Source organism: Capricornis sumatraensis, chromosome 16 (assembly GCF_032405125.1).
Source record: "Capricornis sumatraensis isolate serow.1 chromosome 16, serow.2, whole genome shotgun sequence".
Lineage (NCBI taxonomy): Eukaryota > Metazoa > Chordata > Mammalia > Artiodactyla > Bovidae > Capricornis > Capricornis sumatraensis.
In genome coordinates, this window is record NC_091084.1 from 79,094,881 (window position 1) to 79,118,543 (window position 23,663).

General features: G+C 39.8%; 2 protein-coding genes and 1 pseudogene across 2 annotated transcripts; all 3 read right to left on the minus strand.

Moving 5' to 3' along the window:
* Positions 1-2,025: 2,025 nt before the first annotated feature.
* On the minus strand, positions 2,026-2,991 carry LOC138092955 (olfactory receptor 10AG1-like). The gene has a single exon (XM_068989030.1). It carries the CDS (start codon positions 2,989-2,991, stop codon positions 2,026-2,028), a length of 966 nt encoding a protein of 321 aa, XP_068845131.1.
* Positions 2,992-16,676: 13,685 nt separating this feature from the next.
* Positions 16,677-17,660, minus strand: LOC138092261 (olfactory receptor 5F1-like). Its single transcript, XM_068988070.1, has one exon. It carries the CDS (start codon positions 17,658-17,660, stop codon positions 16,677-16,679), a length of 984 nt encoding a protein of 327 aa, XP_068844171.1.
* Positions 17,661-19,826: 2,166 nt separating this feature from the next.
* On the minus strand, positions 19,827-20,511 carry LOC138092262 (olfactory receptor 5F1-like; annotated as a pseudogene).
* Between the last annotated feature and the right edge of the window lie 3,152 nt (positions 20,512-23,663).

The window sequence follows — 23,663 nt, forward strand, 5'->3', positions numbered from 1 at the left end:
GTACTTAGAAAAATTTACCATATATAAGTATTCCAAAACAACAATTAAAATGCACATTTTAGTATAGAAAGAGATTGAGAAATTTTTAACATCGATGAATAATATACACTTTAAAGAACATGTAAAGAATGCTGTGTAATTAATTCAAAAACCCTTAAGTAGCAGATTGCGAGTCTGTTGAAATTGATTCCATCTTTATATCATTTATACATGAGCTGTAGGTTCTTTCTATGTGTTCTTTAATGTTCCAGGAGTCTAGACTGAGCTTTTTAACACAGCGGTGAAAAGGTTTCCATTGTTAGAGAGGACGAATTCTAATGTCAAAGTGCTATTCATATTTACTAAAGTCTCCTTGCCGAAGGTAATCATATAGCTAAACAAAGGGTCAGTCTAGGAAGGAATGGCAAAAAAACATGGATACTAGAATAAATGACTTATTGGGGGCCCTTACCATATAGATGTAATGTGTTTTATTAATGACTCCATATTTGTCTATTATATTTATGCACAGTATTTATTAAAACCTTTCTCAATATGAACATTCATTTTCCTTTTTTTTTTTTTTTTGCTTAGAAAAATAGTGCTGCAATAAACATTGCACTACACATTATTGTTTTTATAAGTACTTCTCATACTTATACCCTTACATATTTAGGCTTGTTTTTTCCCTATGAGGAAATCACTTAGTAATGATTCTGTAGCACCTGAGGGTGTTTTATTTATTTAACCGAGAATATAAAAGGAGAAGGCAATGGCACCCCACTCCAGTACTCTTGCCTGGAAAATCCATGGACGGAGGAGACTGGTAGGCTGCAGTCCATGGGGTCGCTAGGAGTCGGACACGACTAAGCGACTTCACTTTCACTGTTTACTGTCATGCATTGGAGAAGGAAATGGCAACCCACTCCAGTGTTCTTGGCTGGAGACTCCCAGGGACGGGGAAGCTTGGTGGGCTGCTGTCTATGGGGTCGCACAGAGTTGAACACGACTGAAGTGACTTAGCAGGAGCAGCAGCATAAAAGTAGAGTATCAGTTCAGTTCAGTCACTCAGTCGTGTCCGACTTTCTGACCCCATGAATCGCAGCACGCCAGGCCTCCCTGTCCATCACTCCGGAGTTTACCCAAACTCATGTCCATTGAGTCGGTGATGCGATCCAGCCATCTCATCCTCCGTCATCCCCTTCTCCTCCTGACCCCAATCCCTCCCAGCATCAGGGTCTTTTCAAATGAGTCAGCTCTTCGCATGAGGTGGCCAAAGTATTGGAGTTTCAGCTTCAACATCAGTCCTTCCAACGAACACTCAGGACTGATCTCCTTTCGGATGGACTTGTTGGATCTCCTTGCAGTCCAAGGGACATCAAGAGTCTTTCCAACACCACAGTTCAAAAACATCAATTCTTCGGTGCTCAGCGTTCTTCACAGTCCAACTCTCATATCCATACATGACTACTGGAAAAACCATAGCCTTGACTAGATGGACTTTGTTGGCAAAGCAGTGTCTCTGCTTTTGAATATGCTATCTAGGTTGGTCATAAGTTTCCTTTCAAGGAGTAAGTGTCCTTTAATTTCATGGCTGAAATCACCATCTGCAGTGATTTTAGAGCCCAGAAAAATAAAGTCTGACACTGTTTCGACTGTTTCCCCATCTATTTCCCATGAAGTGATGGAGCATAGAAAGGCATAAAAAAAGGGAAAATGTCATTCTTTCAGTTATAGCACATCCTGAATATCACACCTTACGCTTTACCGTCTGAGCTACCAGGGAAGCCCGTTAGACATCTCTACTTACTAGTTTACAGTAAGGAGAAAACTGATCTTTAAAAGTGAAACATTGCTAAGTAAATGAACACAATTGCCATAACCTTGAAGACATAACTCTCTACTAAAAGGAAATTACAGCATGAGCTGTATTTAAAAGTTTAGGGGAATATTGAACAGCAAATTTCAATCAGGTCTGTGAACAAATTACATACATAAATGCAGCATAATTTCTGTGTTACTTCAAATGTCTCATAATCCCGACAATTAGGGAAGAAATTTTCTCATTGCCTTTCTAACGTCTTTGTTCCGCAGACTATATATGATAGGATTGAACATGGGAGTCAAAATGGTGTAGAAAAGAGATATCAGTTTGTCTATACCTTCAAGCTGATTCGATTTAGGCTTTAAGTAGGCGACAGCGGCTGATCCATAGAATAAAAGTACAACGGTGATGTGGGAAGAGCAAGTGGAGAAAGCTTTGGTCCGTCCTGTGTTTGCTGGCAACTTCAGGATGGTGGAGATAATTCTGATATAGAATCCAAGTATCAGCAAAAAGGGAACAATGACAAACATTATACCAAATATATAGACTGCCATCTCATTCACAAAGATGTCTCCGCAAGCCAGTTTTAATAATGGTGGAATGTCACAGAAGAAATGATTGATTGTGTTGGAGCCACAGAAAGGCAGAGAGAAAATCTGGCATGTTTGGCCTATCTGGACTGGAACACCACTGATCCAGGAGGCAACCACCAGCCCGACGCAGACCTCGGGGCACATGACCAGGGGATAGTGCAGAGGGTCACAGATGGCCACACAGCGGTCGTAGGCCATCACTGCCAGGAGGAAGCACTCAGTGGCTCCCAGCATAAGGAAGAAGCACATTTGTGTAGCACAAGTTATAAAAGAAATGGTTCCTTTCTGGGTACAAAGGTCCATGAGCATCCTGGGAAGAGTGATGGATACATAACAGATTTCTAGGAAGGAAAAATGGCCGAGGAAAAAATACATGGGTGTCTGAAGAGTGGTATCTACTCTGGTTATTAGAATTATGGTGCCATTCCCCAACAGGATAATCACATAGATGACTAAGAATATCCCAAAAAGAAACCACTGAAATTGGGGAATATCAGTGAAACCCAAGAGGACAAAGTCCATCATGATAGTGAGATTTGTTTCTGTAATTTTCAAATGATCTTCTCTCTCTAAATTTACATTTCTTGACTGCATTTTCTTTTTGTACAATTGGACTAAGAAATGGGCTTTAGTTCTAATAAGTTCTCAGTTACTTTCTGACACACTTGTGTTCTGTGATTTGGGGAGATTTGATTTGAAATCAGGAGCTATAAACTCATCTGCAGGAAAAAAAATCTGAAATGATTTATAATGTTACATCTACATTCTAATAAAATCTATATGTCTCATTATTTTAATTTAAATTATGGCATGAGAATGGAGAAAGCAGATAAACTACTTCTTACAGTCAAAACATCAATTAATTGTCTAACTTCCATGATTTTTATTCCCCAATCAATCTTTTTTATAATATAATATCTTGTCTAAAACAGCTAACACAATGTTCTATTGATTATTTAGATATACTTTTTACCCTTAACATTATATCTAATAACTCATTTTATAAAGATATGGCATAAAGCTCTGCCCTAATTTACTGCTTTATAAACGCTTCTGAATTAACTTAAAAGTAGAAATTATTATTAGAAGTGATTTTCTAAGGAGTGAGAAATTTAAAACTGTAAGAATGCAAGAGACAAAGCTTTTATATTGAAGATCATAAGGTTCCACCGATCAGAATTCCAAATTACTGAATTAAAATACATCTCATTGCTTAAAAACACAACTTTTTGACATTTAACTGTTTTTAATCCTATAATTTTGGTGGAGAAAGAAATAGCAACCCACTCCAGTATTCTTACCTGGAGAATCCCAGGGACGGAGGAGCCTGGTGGGCTGCCATGTATGGGGTCGCACAGAGTCGAACAAGACGGAGGCGACTTAGCAGCAGCAGCAGCAGTAATTTTGGACATTTGAATACTTTTCCGCTAAAATTAAATGTTCCTAAGGAAAAGAAAGATCAATACATATAAAAGTTTCACAAATGTAGTCAGATATTGTGTTCAATTCCTTCCCTGTTTGTGGTCTGTTTTAATTGGGTAACATAAACAATAATAAAAATTAACCAAAAAGGTTAAGTTAAATATTCTTTTTTAGGAAATTATAATTAGGGTGTGAAAAATGCTTCATATATTCCCCTATAGAGGGAAGTGCTCAGATGTTCAGTCACGTCCAACTCTTTGTGACCCTGTAGCCTGCCAGGCTCCTCTGTTCATGGGATTCTCCAGGCAAGAATACTGGTGTTGGTTGCCATACCCTCATCCAAAGGATCTTCCTGACCCAGGGATTGAACCCATGTCTCTTATGTCTCCTGCACTGGCAGGCAGATTCTTTACCACTAGTGCCACTCAGGAAGCTCTATAGAAGGAAATTCACTAATAAAATGTGATTCTCATTGAAATTATTTTAGTTGTAATGGCAACATTTACTTTATTGTCAGTTTATCAAAATGTTTGATTAATTTGAATGCAATATAGCATTCTTTGATTACAGTTTTAATAGATTGTTTCTAGAAATGAATAATATTAATGTTAGTATTATGTTAGCAATAGACACATTAAAAGCATATATTTCAAATGCTTCAAACACATTAACTTTTTAATGCAGAAAATAAGATATCTAACTTAAACAAGGATATCTTAAAGAATAAATAGGTGTTCAACCCATATATGCTCATGATTTTAGTTGTTGGACATGTGTGTTAGTTGTTCAGTCATGTCGGACTCTTTGTGACACCATGGAGAGTAGCCTACCTACCCTGTGAAATTTTCCAGGGAAGAATACTGAAATGGGTAGTCATTCCCTTTTCCAGGGGATCTTCCCAATCAAGGGATCAAATCTGGTTCTCCTGCATTGCAGACAGATTCTTTACTATCTGAGCCACAAGAGAAAGCCCATAGTTTGATATTATTTATTAAATCTTGATCCTGAAATTTAGAAACTATCTGAATTAAAATAGAATGTTAATACATAATAGTTTATATTTACCTTTTTCAAATTTTTCTGGTTACTTTATTCTTGCTGATGAATTTTTTTAATATATCTTAAAATGTTACATTGTTTAAGATCTGTAAGATTTTTAAACAGGAACTTAACTTGCTTTCATAAAGCAAGGCTCTTTATAGAGGAACTCCTCACTTCTTCCTCAAGGGAATATTTCTTTTCCCTCTGTACATCTAAATTGCTAGTTAAATGCTCCTGTTGGCAATTAAGTTGGTGTGTTTTTGCAAACAATTCTTCCATGGTAGACCAGACTTTCCTTCAGGCTTCCCACATAATATAATTTCATGCCTTCTCCATTTCCTATATACAGTCAGCGGGCAAAGATATCCTAGAAGAAGAAACACTTTGAATGGTCCAACAGTCCAGCAGTAAAATGTTCAAATTCTTTATCAACTGATTTCTTACCTGTGTTATTTTATTCTCTATAATTCCTCTGAATAGTTTTTTTTTTTAAAAAAGAAAACCCATGCATCGTTGTCATCTGAACATGCTCTACTTATTCTCTCACCTTTAAGCAAAACTAAGATTATTTTATTTAAAGCATGATTATCTCTCAGACACCCTGGGAATCCCTGAATAGACACATACAGCTCATTAATGAAACCTATAAACAAAAATTAAGAACAACTATGTTATTTGAAGTTTTTTTTTAATGTGGATCATTTTTAAAGTCTTTATTAAATTTGTTTCAATATTGCTTCTGTTTCATGTTTTTTGGTTTTTTGACCAGAAATGGACCCTGCATCCCCTGCTCTTGAAGGTGAAGTCTTAACCACTGGACTGCCAGGGAAGTCCCAAGAGCAACCATTATTTATAAAATTCTCTAAATTAAAAACTCCTCTTTTTCATTGAAAGATTTAGTAATTTACATTTCTCAGTTTCAACCCACATGCATATATTTTGTGGAAAGAATCACTTCAAGCATGAATCTAATATTTACAGACTAAGTTTTGCTATTGTTCCTGTAACAGTCATTTTCCAGGCCTGGATTTCTGCTCATCTCCACTGTATTAGGAGACTATTTCTTCCAATTTTGAGCCTCAGTGTTTTTCCTTAGTCAGGAGGTTATACTCCCTTGCAATTATTTTACCACAGTTCTATTGGGGTTGTTAGGTAAATTCAAATAGTACCTAACACTGACCTCTATGGGCTGGATCCCACTTTCACTGCCAAAAATGTAGAAATTAACTTTAAGTAAAGGAATAAATTCTATGTTTTCTGACTCTGAATCATGTGCCCCTACCATCCTCACAGGTTTTAGGGCAAACACTTATCACGCAGCATGTGCCAGCAGGAACCTTATGACTGTGTTATACACAGAATTTTGACCAGGTACCCTGTGACTCAAACCATGCTATTCCTAGGGAAAGGATCCCTAAATGCCCAGTGTGCACACAGTGAGAATTTGAGGATCATGACTAGGCCTTGACACGAGCTCCCTGTAGCCAGAAAACAGAAGATGCGTCTTCTATCCCGCCCCCCTCGCCCCGTGTACACACACAACACTCATTGCCAGGGGGAATTCTTACAAAAATCTCTTCCTGAAGCTGGAAAATATTCTTATTACCAACAAAAGCTGGATGGTTCGGGAGAATGGCATTGAAACATGTATATTATCACATGTGAAACGAATCACCAGTCCAGGTTTCACATGAGACAGAATGCTCGGGGCTGGTGCACTGGGATGACCCAGTAGGATGGGATGGGGAGGGAGGAGGCAGGGGGGTTCAGGATGGGGAACACATGTACACCCATGGCTGATTCTTGTCAATGTATGGCAAAACCAATACAGTATTGTAAAGTAATTAGCCTTCAAAAAATTAAAAAAAAAATGTAATCTTCAAAACAACAACAACACAAAACCTGTATTTGTTTACGGAAGGTTATGGATGAAGCAGGGAAACAAGATAAACTACATATAGTACAAGCAAATGTCTGATTCATTTTTTCCCATCTTACTGCTGCTTAACAAATGCTTTCCTATTTCAAAAGTGTTCTTTGAGAGGCGTCTTTGCTTCTGCTTTTGACAGATTTGCTTTATACTCAGAACACACTCTAGACGGCGCTAGTGCTAAAGACCCCACCTACAGGTGCAGGAGACACAGGGTTTAATCCCTGGGTTGGGAAGATGCCCTGGAGGAGGACATGGAAACCCACTCCAGTTTTCTTGCCTGAGAAATCTTGGACGTAGGAACCTGGAGAGCCATAACCCATAGGGTTTCCAATAATCCGACGTGACTGAAGTTATTTAGCACACACACACACACACCCCATGCTGAACATACTTGCACGATAACGTATATATATATATATATACGTTTTTCTTATTCCTTGCTTCCCTGGTGGCTCAGATGGTAAAGCGTCTGCCTGCAATGCGGGAGACCTGGGTTAGATCCCTGGGTCGGGAAGATCCCTTGGAGGAGGAAATGGCAACCCACTCCAGTACTCTTGCCTGGAAAATTCCACGGACTGAGGAGCTTGGTGGGCTACAGTCCATGAGATCTCAAAGATCTCACTTTCTTTCTTATTTATATATTATCTCATTCTTTTCTTCTCTCCATTTTTGCACATTCAAAAATATTTATTAACAATTTATTGTATGGAAATTATCTCACTCTTTCATTTCTTTTACTTTCAATCACTTTTAATCTGTTTATTCAAAATGCAGTTCAAGGTGGCTGATATTGAACATATAGCTTTTTAAAATCTTAATGTTTACCTTTCACTTGAACTGCTTAGTCCGTATTTGTTTAACATTTTCTTTTTTTTTTTTTACGATAAATTCCTATTTGTTTCCACTTATTCTTTTGTTTTGCTGCTCTTCTGCCAATTTTGGAATTAATTGTTTTATATTTTACATTTGATATCTTACTCTGACTTTTTATTCTTATTTCAGTGATTGCTTCAGGGCTTACAATTTAATATGTGCAAGATATCAATGTTTGCCTACAGTTAAAATTGTTCCACTTTGATCTCTGTTTACAGCTTTCCACATCCACTTGATGTCTCGCATCAAGCACGTCACAGCTGACATTTCGCAAACGTCATAATCTTGTAACAGTGTTCTGCCAGGTCCTCAGATGCATTCTTTGTGTTACTGATGTCATATATTATACTTGTATGTATATTATAATCCCAACTTATCTGTCAGTATTTTAGCTTTAAGTAGTCATTTGTCTAACAGATCAGGACTCCTATTGCACCTCCCTGAAATCCTCTGTCTAGCTCCTCTGTGAAGTACCCAGATAATAGTAGTTCACACGTATTTCCTGGGTTTTTCAGATGCTGAAGAAGTCAGGTGTTAGTTGTTCGGTCATGTCCTCCTCTTTGGGACTGTAGCCCACGAGGCTCCTCTGTCCATGGGATTTTCCAGGCAAGAACAGTGGGGTGAGTTTCCATTCCCTTCTCCAGGGGATCTTCCCGACCCAAGGATCAAACCCTGGTCTCCTGCTGTACAGGCAGATTCTTTACCAGCTGAGCCACCAGCGAAGTCCTCAAATGCTATTAACCACTGCCACGTGGAAGAAATTAGCTGCTTGATTTCCAGACCTACTGGCACCTAATGATTGATAATGTTAGCTGCCCTGCTACCTCAGAATCAACCAAATACATAATTGTACATGAGCTGACCATGTACACTGGGACCTCTCCCTCATCTGGTCTTTAAAAATGTTTTGTTAAAACACTTGTCAGAGTTCCAAATGTTTCTGGAGTATGAGGCACCTGTTCTTGCATGGCCCTGAAGTCAAGCTTTCTCTGCTCCAAACTGGAATGTTTCAGCTGTGTTTCGCTTCACTGTGCATCAGGGACACAATCTTGCATTCTGTAACAGTCTCACTATGGTGTGATAGATTTTATTCTTATTCATTCTAAAGGGGCTCACTGTAGTACATATATTCATGATTTCCAAGAAATTTGAAAATTGTTCTGTCACTATAGTTAGTGTTTTACATTTGGCCTTCAGTTATTCATATTTTAGACAATTTTAGACAATCCGCCTGTTCCTGAGGCTGTGACTTTTTTATATCATTTTTAAAGTACTCTTTATGGTTTAGTGAGCACCCTGGTGGCTCAGAGATTAGAGCATCTGCCTGCAATGCGGGAGACCTGGGTTCGATCCCTGGATCGGGAAGATCCCCTGGAGAAGGAAATTCAAGTATTCTTGCCTGGAGAATCCCATGGATGGAGGAGCCTGGTGGGCAACAGTCCACGGGGTCGCAAAGAGTTGGACACGACTGAGCGACTTCACTTTCTTTCACTTTATGGGTTTTATTCTTTCCAGAATTTGAATTCAAGTTCACTGACATTTCTTTGACCATGTCCAAATTACTGTAAATCTAATCCTATTAATTTTTCATTTCACTTACTTTTAATTATATTTCATTTCCTTTCTTCTTACCTTTCACTCTAGAAATTTCAGTGCATTTTTTACAGGTGTTATGTGTTTGTTGAAACTCTCTGTGTGTGAAAGTAAAAGTCACACAGTCGTGTCTGACTCTTTGTTACCCCGTGGACTGTAGAATACCAGGTGCCTCTGTCCATGGAACTCTCCAGACCAGAGTACTGGAGAGGGTAGCCATTTCCTTCACCAGGGAATCTTCCCAAGATAGGGATCAAACCCAGGTCTTCCTCTGCAGGATGATTCTTTACCATCTGAACCACCAGGGAAGCCCTGAAACTCTGTATTTAACTCAAACTTTGTTTAGCTATATTTTATTTCAAGACCTTGGCTATTATTAAGAGATTATGGGAGGCATTGCTAAATTCATCACTTGAGACATCTTGCAGTCATTTTCAATTGATTCTTTTTTTTTTCCTTTGGACAGTAGGTTAGTCTTCCTGAGCTTTCCATATTATAGGTAATTTAATGAGCGATTGAACTGAACTGAACTGATGGTGCATGGGTTGAAAACCAAGCGTCCTAGCCACAAGACCACCAGGGGCTAGAATTAAAGCATCTCTGACTCTTGCCCTAGCTGAAAGCAAGAATGTTTCAAGAAGAGAAAAACTGTAAAAACAGGTACAAATTTTACTATTAGAGCTATCGCTCAATGCATGGGAGATCACACAGGAAAACAGTTTGTTTATCCAACTCAGAAGCAGGGCAGAGATGCACCCCCAGAAAGAAAGAGTATGGACATTGTCTCTAGTGAGGAGGAGTGCAGTACATCAGAAACCAGGCAGAGATACACACCCTGAGAGGAAGGGGTGTGTCCTGGGTGAGGAGGAGTGCACTGCGGAGGTGTGTAAATCACACACATAGGACCATCCTTCCGGGGCTTCGTTTACCTTTGGCCGATTGTTTTGTTTCTTCCTTCAACCTGACTAGTCCCTGGATCCTCCTCAAGAGGAGTGCACATTTTTTTTCTAAGATGGATCCCACCACAGAGGTGTATGGATGCATGTCCACTTATTACAGGGTGGGGCCCCCTCTCTTTTCAACCCCTAAGAACTTCCTGCACATGTGCAGACAGGGAAGTCTTCCTTGACCTCAGGAGTGAGCACCTACCTGTCTTTTGGCTTTAGCAGGGCTCAGCTTTTATCACTGGCTTTGTCCTTGGAGTATTGGAGTGAGAAGAAAGGCTCAGTTCTACTCCACTTGACAACACCAGGTGTCTGGCCCAGAGGCCCACTGCTGCCCACCTCACAAATATACCCAGATGTTGACTGTTCTGGTTGGGAGGCAACTCGTATAACTCTGAGCTATGATTTATCTCTAGTATCTCCATTCCTTCTGCAACTATATGGTAGCCATTTTCCTAGAAGCCTCCTGCAACTTTCTCTGGGATATGCATATCCCATCGTTCTCCCAGAGACTCTTAGGAAAATTTAATACAGGTCTATCAATTTGGCCGGCCCCCAGCCCCAGGCACCAACACACCTCCCTTACATTTTGTGCCTCAGGACAGACCTTAGGATCTTTTGTCAAGTTCTGATCTCTGCCCCATCAGTTCAGTGAGACATCTGTGCTATTCTTTCAGTTCTGTTTATCCGTACTTCGATCAGGAACTTGTCTCCAGGAATAAAACCAATGTGGCTAGGAGATTAACACTGTGAGTTTCCTTCCATGATGGGCAGACTCAAGGTGGGGTCTGTGGTCCTCCTGATGGCCATGCTTTTGGTCAATACCTTCCAATTGAGTGTAGTTGGTCATGTCTGCTGCTACTAGTCCAGGCAGGGAAATACGGTAGAATGCCTATGATTATGTAAGTAAGAATCCTTGAATAGACAAAGCAATCTTGAGAAAGAAGAATGGAACTGGAGGAATAAACCTGCCTGACTTCAGGCTCTACTACAAAGCCACAGTCATCAAGACAGTCTGGTACTGGCACAAAGACAGAAATATAGATCAATGGAACAAAATGGAAAGCCCAGAGATAAACCCACACACCTATGGACACCTTATCTTTCACAAAAGAGGCAAGAAGATACAATGGAGAAAAGACAATCTCTTTAACAAGTGGTGCTGAGAAAACTGGTCAACCACTTGTAAAAGAATGACGCTAAAACACTAACACCATACACAAAAATAAACTCAAAATGGATTAAAGATCTAAATGTAAGACCAGAAACTATAAAACTCTTAGAGGAGAACATAGGCAAAACACTCTTGGACATAAATCACAGCAGGATCCTCTATGACCCAACTTCCAGAATATTGGAAATAAAAGCAAAAATAAACAAATGGGATCTAATTACAATTAAAAGCTTCTGTACAACAAAAGAAATGATAAGCAAGGTGAAAAGACATCTTTCAGAAAATAATAGCAAATGAAGCAACTGACAAACAACTAATTTCAAAAATATACAAGCAACCCTGGCAGCTCAATTCCAGAAAAATCAATGACCCAATCAAAAAATGGGCCAAAGAACTAAATAGACATTTCTCCAAAGAAGACATACAGATGGGTAACAAACACATGAAAAGATGCTCAACATCACTCATCATCAGAGAAATGCAAATCAAGACCACAATGAGGTACCATTTCACACCAGTCAGAATGGCTGCGATCCAAAAGTCTACAAGGAATAAATGCTGGAGAGGGTGTGGAGAAAAGGGAACCCTCCTACACTGTTGCTGGGAATGCAAACTAGTACAGCCTCTATGGAGAACAGTGTGGAGATTCCTTAAAAAACTGGCAATAGAACTGATTTATGACCCAGCAATCCCACTGCTGGGCATATACACTGAGGAAACCAGAATTGAAAGAGACACATGTACCCCAATGTTCATCGCAGCACTGTTTATAATAGCCAGGACATGGAAGCAACCTAGATGTCCATCAGCAAATGAATGGATAAGAAAGCTGTGATACATATACACAATGCAGTATTACTCAGCCATTAAAAAGAATTCATGTTCTAATGAGGTGGATGAAACTGGAGCCTACTATACAGAGTGAAGTAAGCCAGAAAGAAAAACACTAATATAGTATACTAACGCATATATATGGAATTTAGAAAGATGGTAACGATAACCCTGTATGAGAGACAGCAAAAGAGACACAGGTATAGAACAGTCTTTTGGACTCTGTGGGAGAGGGCAAGGGTGGTATGATTTGGGAGAATGGCATTGAAACATGTATAATATCATATATGAAATGAATTGTCCAGGTTCGATGCAGGGTACAGCATGCTTGAGGCTGGTGCACTTGGATGACCCAGAGGGATGGTACGGGGAGGTAGGAGGGAGGGGGGTTCAGGATTGGAAACACGTGTACACCCATGGTGGATTCATGTTGGTGTATTGCAAAACCAATACAATATTGTAAAGTAATTAACTTCCAATTAAAATAAATACATTTCAATTAAAAAAAAAAAGAATCCATTACAGAAGCCTGTAACATCCATCTCGGTAGGAGGCTCTATTGCCCATGCTGCCTTAAAGAAGCAATCTGTCATATTAGTTGCTGCTTATGATGAGGACCACGCAGAAAGGAACAGAGAGCCTGCAGCCAGTATCTAGCCAGAAGTGATGCCTTCAGTCTAACAACTGCAAACAATTGAATTATGCCAACACAAATGGGTCTTTCTCCAGTTAATCCTCAGCTGATCCTACTACCCTAGATAATACCCTGACTGCAACCTTGTGAGACCCTACACAGAATATGCAACTGAGTGATAAGACTCCTGGTCCACAGAACTTGGAAATAATTACTGTGTGTCTTTGTTTATGTATCTCTGTGTGTGTGTGTTTAAACTAAAATTTTGATAATGTATTACACAACAATAAAAAATTAATGTACATTTCAAGCTATCACAATCTTTTAACTCTGAAGTCTAATTCCCGAGTATAGTAATAGCTAACATTTTTCTCTTTTATCTTTATTGTTGTGTAATAAGACCCTCAAATTAAAACTGTTTGATGAGTGATTCTGTTTCCCATCCCCCCTCACCATGTTCTCCTGCCATTGCTCAGAAATGAAATTTGCATTCTTCGTTAATACACATTCTTTGTTGCTGATTCATGTGCATGGTATTCACATTGCTTCTCTTAGGGAAACATACTGACTGAAACTACCCACCCTGACTAGACATCTTAGTACATATTTGCATGAATTATTTTACCACAGGAAGTCCAGGTAAGGAACTAACAAGACACCATCAACAATCTGGGAAAGGTCAGATTTTCCACAATCTGGGAAAAGTCAAATGGAGACTCCATGTGTCCTACCAGGTCCCAGAAGCCTTCTTGTTGACATCCACCATGGCTGAGCAATGCTTGCACCACCAGGAAGGACCCTGAGTCAGAATGATCAGCCAAAGACAGCCTGGAAATCAATTCCATCAATGTAAATCCCTAGCTTGTGAGTCACGGGGCAGAGCAGTCCTTCTGGGCTCCCTCACCGCCCTGGCCTCTGCCCGGGCACTCCTTCCCAATAAAGTCTCTTGCTTTGTCTCCTTGGACAATTCATTTCTGAGCGTTAGACGAGGGTCCCCTTTTGAGCTCTGGAAGGTGTTCCCCTTCTTGCAACTTTCCTGCTCCTTCTTCCTGACTTGACCGCAGAAATCCAAGGCCATAAAGTCAGCAAAGCAAGAATTATCAAAGGAGGAGAATTTTGACCAGGGCCAGGGGACCAAAATAAATGGCTGAAGAAAATGTCATGGAAACAGCTGGCCTCGAGAGAACAATCAACCATATGTGACAATTATTGTTTGGTCGCAGTCATGTCTGACTCTTTGGGACCCCATGGACTGCAGCACATCAGGTGTCCCTGTCCTTCACTGTTTCCCTGAGTTCACTCAAACTCATGACAATTGAGTGATGCCATCCAACCATCTCATCCTCTGTCACCCCTCCTCTTCCTGCCCTCAGTCTTTCCCAGCATTGAGGTCATTTACAATGAGTCGGCTCTTCACATCAGGCTGAGCTTCAGCTTTAGCATCAGTTCTCCCAGTGAATATTCAGGGTCAGCTGCTTTCTGAATAAAGTCCTTTTCCTTGCCTCAACACCTTGTCTCTCAGATTCAGTCACTGGCCTGTCGTATGGAGAGCAGAGCAAACTTGGATTCGGTAACAACAGGACATCTCCTAGAATTCCACTCCTTATTTTGGCTGCAAAGCCGCAAAATGACACCAGAAGCCATGGGAGTCATCAGTGGAAAATACCAAAGCCACCTGTCCCTGAACGATTGTTTATGGCTCAGAAGTTAAAGTGTCTGCCCACAATGCGGGAGACCCAGGTTCAATCCCTGGGTCTGATCCCTGGGTCGGGAAGAGCCCCTGGAGAAGGAAATAGCAACCCACTCCAGTATTCTTGCCTGGAGAAGTCCATGGACAGAGGAGTCTGGCGGGCTACAGTCTATGGGGTCGCAAAGAGTCGGACATGACTGAGCGACTTCACTTCAACTTCAACTTCTCCCTAAATTAGGATGTGTGTGTGTTTGTCACTCAGTAGCATCCAACTTTTTGCAAATACTGTGCTTTAGAACACTCAGATCTTAAAAATGCAGGAGTTTCCTATCTTTATCAGAGTTTAACCAAGTTAGCACAGATGCACTACTTTTTTTTCTCTACTCTCCCTCTGCCTAAATTATCTAAGAACATTCTTCACACTCATCTCCCACATTCCACATAGCCATTGAACGAGCATGTGAAAGCACTCACCCGGCCACAAGTGATTGAGTCCACAGTGCCTGTTATACAAAGATGGTTCAACCAAACTATTTACTGCAGCTGTTTAAATAAGAACCAAGAGAAAGGGTTTATCTCTTTTCTTCTGTAGTTGTATTTATTAATTTATTTTTTTAGACTGGGAATTGTTTTCCATATCTTCCTCAGTATTGACTGGAGAAAATTTAAAGTCAAACATCAGGGAGATAGAGGATAATCAAACAGATATATAAAAAGTATGTATGCATTCTTCATCTTTCTGTTCTCCTTTACCCATGAGTTCATGACTGACACGCACAATGCAACCATGACTAATAAATTATGTTTTTACATCTTATTTATTTTATAACAAAGGGAAACATGATAATAGAATTTCAGGAGATTTAACGCTTTGAGCCCAATTCACAAATTCAGAGTTGTAGACATAGCAAATGTGTCTACAGAAGGGCTAGTATCACAGAGTTTAAAGAGAACACTAACATAAGTACACATCAATTTCCCATCCAAGGCAGTAAATTATATCTCAGTTTAGCAAAAAATGACCACATTTCTGTTTTCTGGTGCCGCACTTTTCATTTGACATACATCCCATATAGTTTCAATAAAACTATTTGTTTTAAAATTATTTCTATAAGGCTACAGATTGGCAACAAAGCTATCTAGTTGCAATAAGTTATATATTTGCAACCTACTCCGGTATTCTTGCCTGGAGAATCTCTTGGGTAGAGGAGCCTGGCAGGCTACAGTGCGTGGGGTGGCAAAGAATCGGATGCAACCAAACAACTACCACTGCCACTGCCACTACGCATTTGCAGTGAAGTTATGTGCACATTAACCTTTACAGCCTACATATTTTCACATAATTCAGCTCCTTTACATTGGAGTTTTTATTCCTCTACACTTAGCCGTTTGCATTTTACCTTCTTGACGGTATACTGTTTATTTTCCTTTGAAACGTGATTAGCTGAGTATGTGTGTGTCTTTGTGTTTAGGTACTAATATCATCTGGGACAGAGTAAGTGACAGAATGGTAGGGAACTTTTGAGAAGAAAACAAAGAATAGAAGAAAAACTATCATAAATGTGTGCATTCAGAGTCAGACAGCAGTTTTTTAAATAGCACTCTTTTACACCAATTCATATTTTTTCTTTAACAGATATGTGTGTTTTTCCAGGGATAAAGGAAATGATAGTTGGCATGTTTACTGTTGCTATTAAAAGGATAATCCTGAATTTAGACTTAAGCAACTCTGCAGGAAATAATTCCATAAATAAAACTGGAATCTATTTTAAAGTTTAAAAAGTTTGATATATGTTGGATATAACACTTCTCTCATAAACTATAAATTGTGAAAAAACATGCATTAGGAAAAAATAAATTGACAGTTGCAAATACTCTACATGGCTGGTTTCATGGGATATTGTCGATTTTGACTCTAAATACTGAATTGCTTATTTTCATAGTCCAAATTTCTTTATTAGTTATCCCTATTTCTAAGAACCCAAAATAAATATAGAATGATTAGATGACACTTCCCTAGTTTTACATATAACTTTGGTAACTTTGCTTATATCTAATTGGATACATGTATGTGAATATGAATGGATTTGATTAATTTGAAAATATTCTAATGAAAAACTAACTTGAGTCTAGCTTTTCAAATTTCAGTGTACTCTATTTAATGCAGAAAATTCACCAAACAATCCCAGAAGTGAAGGGACCATTTTCCTAGTAATTACATTCCATAAAGCCATCTTTACTTCCTTATTCCTGAGGCTGTAGATCAGAGGATTCAACATGGGGATGACCACTGTGTAGAACACAGAAGCCACTTTGTCCTGAGTCAGGGAGTAGCTGGAGGAAGGTCTGAGATAAGTGTAGATGGAGGTGGAATAGAACAGCATGATGGCTGTCAGGTGAGATGCACAGGTGGAGAAGGCTTTGCGCCTCCCCTCCCCTGCGTGCATGCGGAAGATGGAGAAGAGAATGTAGCAGTAGGAGGTGAGGATCACCAGCAAAGCCCCAACCATATTCACACCAGCGAATGTGGACAAGATGCTTTCATGCAGGCGTGTGTCAGAACATGAGAGCTTAAAAAGTGGAGGACAGTCACAGAAGAAGTGATGGATGACATTGGAACTGCAGAATGGTAAGCTGCTTACACAACTGGTGTTCACCACAGAGTTCAACAGTCCTGCTGTAAAAGCCCCTGCTGCCATTTTCAGGCAGACGGTCCTGGACATGATCAAGGAGTAAAGGAGAGGGTTGCATATGGCCACATAGCGGTCATGGGCCATTAACCCAAAAAGGATGCATTCAGTTGTGGCCAAGGCTATAAAGAAATACATCTGCAGAAAGCAGCCAGCAAAGGAGATGGACTTCTTCTCTGATAATAGATCTACCAGCATCTTTGGGGTGATGGTGGATGAATAACAAACATCCACAAAGGACAGGTTAGCCAAGAAGAAGTACATGGGTGTGTGAAGTCGGGAATCCACTCTGATTAAGAGGATCATCCCAACATTCCCCACAATTGTCACTGTGTAAATCACAGAAAAAAAGAAAAAGAGGAAAACCTGCTGCTCCCGTGTGTCTGCTAAGCCCAACAGGATGAACTCAGTCAGCAGAGTATAATTTTTTCTGGCCATTTGTCACAGGTATAGTATGCTTAAATTTACATTAGGTGTCACAGGTATAATATGCTTAAGTTTGCATTAGGCCCAAAGTTTGCAGAAAATAGTAGAATGATTTTTAGTGGTTGGCATATAGAAAACATAACGCCTAGGATAATAGAGCATAATAAATACTGAAACTGACATAATAGTTAAGTTAGTAGAACAAAATGAATAACTCTTGGAATTTATTAAGCAGTTGTATCACATTTGGGTTGAGGGATTAAAAAATGACTGGTCAAGGTTCACGTATTTCATTTCAGATTAATTTTTTTTTTTTTTGCAAATCCAGTTGCTGCCGCTAAGTCACTTCAGTCGTGTCTGACTCTGTGTGACCCCATTGATGGCAGCCTACGAGGCTCCCCCGTCCCTGGGATTCTCCAGGCAAGAACACTGGAGTGTTCTCCAATGCAGGAAACTGAAAAGTGAAACTGAAGTTGCTCAGTCGTGTCCGACCCTCAGCGACCCCATGGACTGCAGCCTTCCAGGCTCCTCTGTCCATGGGATTTTCCAGGCAAGCGGACTGGAGTGGGTTGCCAGTATCTATGTTGTATTCTTTCTCGTTTAGCCCACATACAAAATATAAAATAGAGACGTGTTCTTGCTGAAGTCTCTCCCATATCTTCTGAACAGACACTTAATTTTAACTCAAATACATTTTTTTTTCTTCTCCTCAAGATCACTCTATATGTTCTTCAACTCAATAATTCATGCATCACCACCTGGAAATTGCTTTTGTGTTCTCCAAGCAGCAAAAGCAGCCCATTTCAAATAACCAAAATTTGGGCATGTATTATATTGTTTAGAAGAGGAGGGCAAGGCAACCTGCTCCAGTATGTGTGCCTGGAGAAGTCCATGGATAGAGGAGCCTGGTGGGCTACAGTCCATGGGGTTGCAAAGAGTCAGACACGACTGAGTGACTAAGCACAGCACAGCATATTGTTAAGAATGATTCTGTAGTAAACCAGTAACCATCCTCATCACAAACCACACTGTCCAATGAATGCCATTTAGTAACAGACACTATACCTGTCCACGGCAGTGAATGACAGTACCAAGTTCTTATTGCATTCTTCTCAGTACTAACTTTTTAGTCAAGTATTTTCTTTTTTGTCAAAATCCCTAATAAATCAGTTGAGGCACAAAAATAAAATGAAGACAGTTTTCATGTTTTAAATGAAATAAAAATCAGTAAAAATATGAATCAGCTCTTTGTAAAAATGTGAGGCATCTTCTGAGTATATACACATTGCTACCCCTTTATTTTGTTCTTAAACAGGGTTAGGTGCACTTGGGGACTGATTTATGGATTTTGATTGTGAATCAATCCTCTAAAGGCAGAAGCTGAAGTCTCAAAAGTAATTAAAATGTGGTCACACCCAGAGAGATGGAATCAAACACTAGTGTGATCTTCATCATAACATGGCTCCTGATCTCTGTCTTTTTAAAGTCTTTGCTTTATTTAAAAATGGCTCCAGGTCCTGGCTGTTGTAACAGTGCTGTGATGAACATCGCTTTATTTAAAAATGGCTCCAGGTCCTGGCTGTTGTAACAGTGCCAGGATGAACATCACTTTATTTAAAAATGGCTCCACGTCCTGGCTGTTAAAACAGTGCTGTGATGAACATTGCGGTACTCGTGTCTCTTTCAATTCTGGTTTCCTCGGTGTGTGTGCCCAGCAGTGGGATTGCTGGGTCATAAGGAAGTTCTATTTCCAGTTTTTTAAGGAATCTCCACACTGTTCTCCATAGTGGCTGTACTAGTTTGCATTCCCACCAACAGTGTAAGAGGGTTCCCTTTTCTCCACACCCTCTCCAGCATTTATTGCTTGTAGACTTGCACTGGGATGACCCAGAGAGATGGTATGGGGAGGGAGGTGGGAGGGGGGTTCAGGATGGGGAACACGTGTACACCCGTGGCAGATTCATGTTGATGTATGTCAAAACCAATAGAGTATTGTAAAGTAAAATTAAAAAAAAGATGCAGGGTGACAATAAAAAATAAATAAATAAAAATGGTTATTTAATTGTCTCTTTCTTTGTAGTGTTAGCAGCTTAGTCCAAACGGGTATATAACCTACTACCATACTACTGTCCTTCCCTGTGTGGGTTTCTGTGTATCTCTCCCCTTAGCAGAGTAATTTTAACTTTTATTCCACATTTGTTCTTGAGTGGAATTAATCAGAAGGAGAAAATAACTACTAACCTCATGCCTACATGAATATTTATTGACCGAGATGAACAACATGGGCCACAGATGGTTGGGGTGGATGACACCTTTATGAGAGAAGATGTAGGAGTAGGAGGTGAGGGTCACCAGCAGAGTTCCGACCATATTCACACCGGTAAATGTGGAAAAGATGCTTTCATGCAGGCGTGTGTCAGAAAGGAGAGCTTAAAAAGTGTGTGTGTGGGAGGTGCTGTCACAGAAGAAGTGATGAATGACATTGGAACTGCAGAATGGTAAGCTGCTTACATAACTGGTGTTTACTGTGGAGTTCAACAGTCCTGCTGTAAAAGCCCCCACTGCCATTTCTATGCAGACCATCCTGGACATGATCAAGGAGTAAAGGAGAGGGTTGCTTATGGCCACATAGAGTCATAGGCCATTAACCCAAAAAGGATGCATTTGGTGTGGCAAAGTGTATAAAGAAGTACATCTGCAAAAAGCAGCCAACAAAAGAGATTGTCTTCTTCCTGGATAATAAATCTACCAACATCTTTGGAGTGATGGTGGAGGAATGAAAAACGTCCACAAAGGACAGGTTAGCCAGGAAGAAATACATGGGTTTCTGAGGTTTGAAATCAATCCTGATTAAGAGGATCATCCCAACATTTCCCACAACGGTAAGCATGTAAATCACCAAGAAAAGGCAAAAGGGGAGTACCTGTAGCTCCAATATATCTGTTAATCCCAACAGGATGAACTCTGCCAGGAGCCAGCGTGAGGAATTCCACCCGTGACAAGGTCGTGCGGCAAGAGCTCTGATGGCAAGGCTAATCAGACCTCAGGTTTTCCCCCTGGAATTTCCTGAGCATCCACCCCCTCAAAAATAAGAATCTGCCAGCTTTTGTACTCTGCTTTTCCACTTTTCTAATATTCTCTGGAAAAAGTCAACTCAGGGCTTTAGTCTTCTGCATTTGAAAGGGATGTTTCAGTTAACCCCCTCTGATTGCTCTCTAGCTTGCCTAACAGTTTCCCCAGACCTCTTACAGCCTGTGAATTGCTTACAGCCCCCCAACCACGAGAGGCGCAAAGCTTGAAAGCATCTTAAAGATACAGAGCCTTTTCTAAAGAGTTAAAAATTATATTGGTAGAGGGTTTTCACTGTTGACTCAATGACTGCTGCCAGACCTCCATATTCTTTATCTTTTAGACACCTGGAAGGATGTTATTCAATGTAAGCAGGATGCAGAAAAAGATACATAGTAGTTTTGATGTTAGCAACACTAGACTTTTGAGTTAATTGCTTCTCTTTTGCTGTAAATCACTGTACTCCCTCTACTTGTTATAAGTTGCTGTATCTTTGCTGTGTAAGAATGCGACTTTATTTAATGCTTTCTGAGAGTGGCACCAGACCTTGGGAAGATCAACACAAATAAGTCTTCTGGTTGACAAACCCTTATCAGAAAAAAGGCTGTAAAATGTTAATTGGCCCTTTTGGCTGGAAGATGATGTAAATTACCTAAGACTTGTGTATACAATTAGGTATGCAGAGAGAAAAGCCTGGTTTTGATAAGAGTCTGGGCTGCTAACGCTGCATAACTTTGTGTTACCCATTGATCTCATGTTTTATCAAAAGTATAAAAGGCCTTCTGAACAATAGGGGCCAGAGCCAGTCGCTGGACTGGTTTCCCCCGTGTCTCTCTCTCTTTCTCCCTTTCCCTCCCTTTCCTCTTTACTTTAATTTCAGGCTGAATTTCCATCTGGGGCGTGGAGGCTCGCCAAGTCTACTTACTTGCCCTGGCTGTTAAAAGGGAGCCTAAGGCGAGGCACCCTTAGATATTCAAGCGAGTGCCAGTGGCCCAACATAGATGGTGCAAATTCCTTGTCTGAAATTTTATTTGTCTTCCACGTAAACCAAGCTATTCAGCCCTCTTCCTCCACTTAATCTTTCTACTACACTATTTCTTCCTAATCTAATCTTATATTAATAAATAAATAAGTTTTCCTCGCCAACTCCGTCCACCCTTCGAATTCCCTGGATCCACCAGGGCTGGACCCCGGCAGAACTCTGTAAGTGAAGTGGATTTTTTTCTGCCCAATGATTACAGATACAGTATGCTGAAACTTAAACTGAGTGTGCATATTTCCCATTGCACAATCTACCAGAAATAGAAATATTGATAAAGTAAAACATATATGGAAAAGAAACCTAGGACAACAGACCATGGTAAACAAAGTCAGAGGAGAACTAGTAGACAAATGAATAAGCATTGGATTTTATTAAGTAATTGGCTCTATTAATTCTGGACTGAGGGATCCACAAGTGACTCATCTAAATACAGATACATCACCTAAGGTTCTTTTTCGAATGCAGCATCTATGTTCTATTCTTTCCCTTCCATATCCAAATGCAAAGTACAGAATTATTCTTGCTGAAGTTTTTTTTTTTTTCCATTCTCTGAGCAGGCATTTGAATTTAACTGAAATCATTTTTTTCTTTTTTTTCTCCTCAAGTCTGCTCTCTATATTCTTCAACTCCAAAATGTATGCATGGTCACTTGGAAATCACTTGTGTGTTCTCCAGGTAGCAAGAAATAGCCCAGTTTGATAACTGATATTTTGGCATTTATCATATTATTAATGGTGATATTGTAGTGTATTAAGGCACACAAATAAGTGTTCTTCTTTCAAAGCACGCTATCAGATTAATGCCGTGTGGTAGCACACACTATAACTATTTATGGCAGTGAATGACAAAGACTGCACCAAGTACTGAACAGCATTTTTCTCAGTACTAACTCGTCTAATCTATTATTTCTGTTTTCACTGGAATCCCTAATAACTCAGGTGAGGTACACACACAAAAAAACCCAAAAACATAAAAATGCAATCTTCATGTTTTAAGTGAAATGTAAAGCAGTGAAATTTTGAATTACCACTTTGTGAAAAATTGAGACACATTCTGAGTATATGCATTTTGCTATCCTTTTATTTTGTTCTCCTTAAAGAAGGTTGGGTAACCACGGGGACTGGATTATAGGTTTTAATTGTGTCGTGAATCCTCTAAAGGCAGAAATTGTAGTCTCAGAAGTATTTAAATATGATCATGTGCAAGTAGATGTGATTAAACACTATATGGAACTTGCTGATTTCTCTGCTATTTCAAAGTTTTTATTTGCCAAATTAAAAAAAAAAGATCTATTTAATTTGCTCTTTCTTTGAAGTTTTAGCTTATTCCAATGGTTACATAATCCTCTACCAAATCCTGATTCTTCCCTTTGTGTGTGTGTGTGTGTACCCCTACACATGTCTGGCTGAATTTAACCTTCAGTCTAGCTCTGTTCTTGAAAGTATGTTAGTCACTAAGTTGTGTCTGACTCTTTGGGACCCCCGGTCTGTAGCCCGCTGAACTCCTTTGTCCACGGAGTTCTCCAGGCAAGAATATTGGAACGGGTTGCCATTTCCTTCCCCAGGGACCTTCCCAACCCAGGGATTGAACCCAGGTCTCCTGCATTGCAGGAAAATTCTTTACCAAGTGAGCCAACATGGAAGCTATGTTTTTAACTGAAATAAATTAGAAGGAGATACTAACTTCTAACTACATGCCTACATGAATATTCATCAGACCCTGCTGGACTATATGGACAGCAGAGGGCACTGGATGGTATGACAGGTCATGGGATCTGCTTTGTTATATTCCAGATGACTTCGATATTGCAACTTCTATCAGGAGCAATTTCAGCAGCAAGGGCAAGGGAAGAGCCACAGGGAATATCTCTCCAAAAATTCTAAGTGTGGTTAGCATCTTAGCAA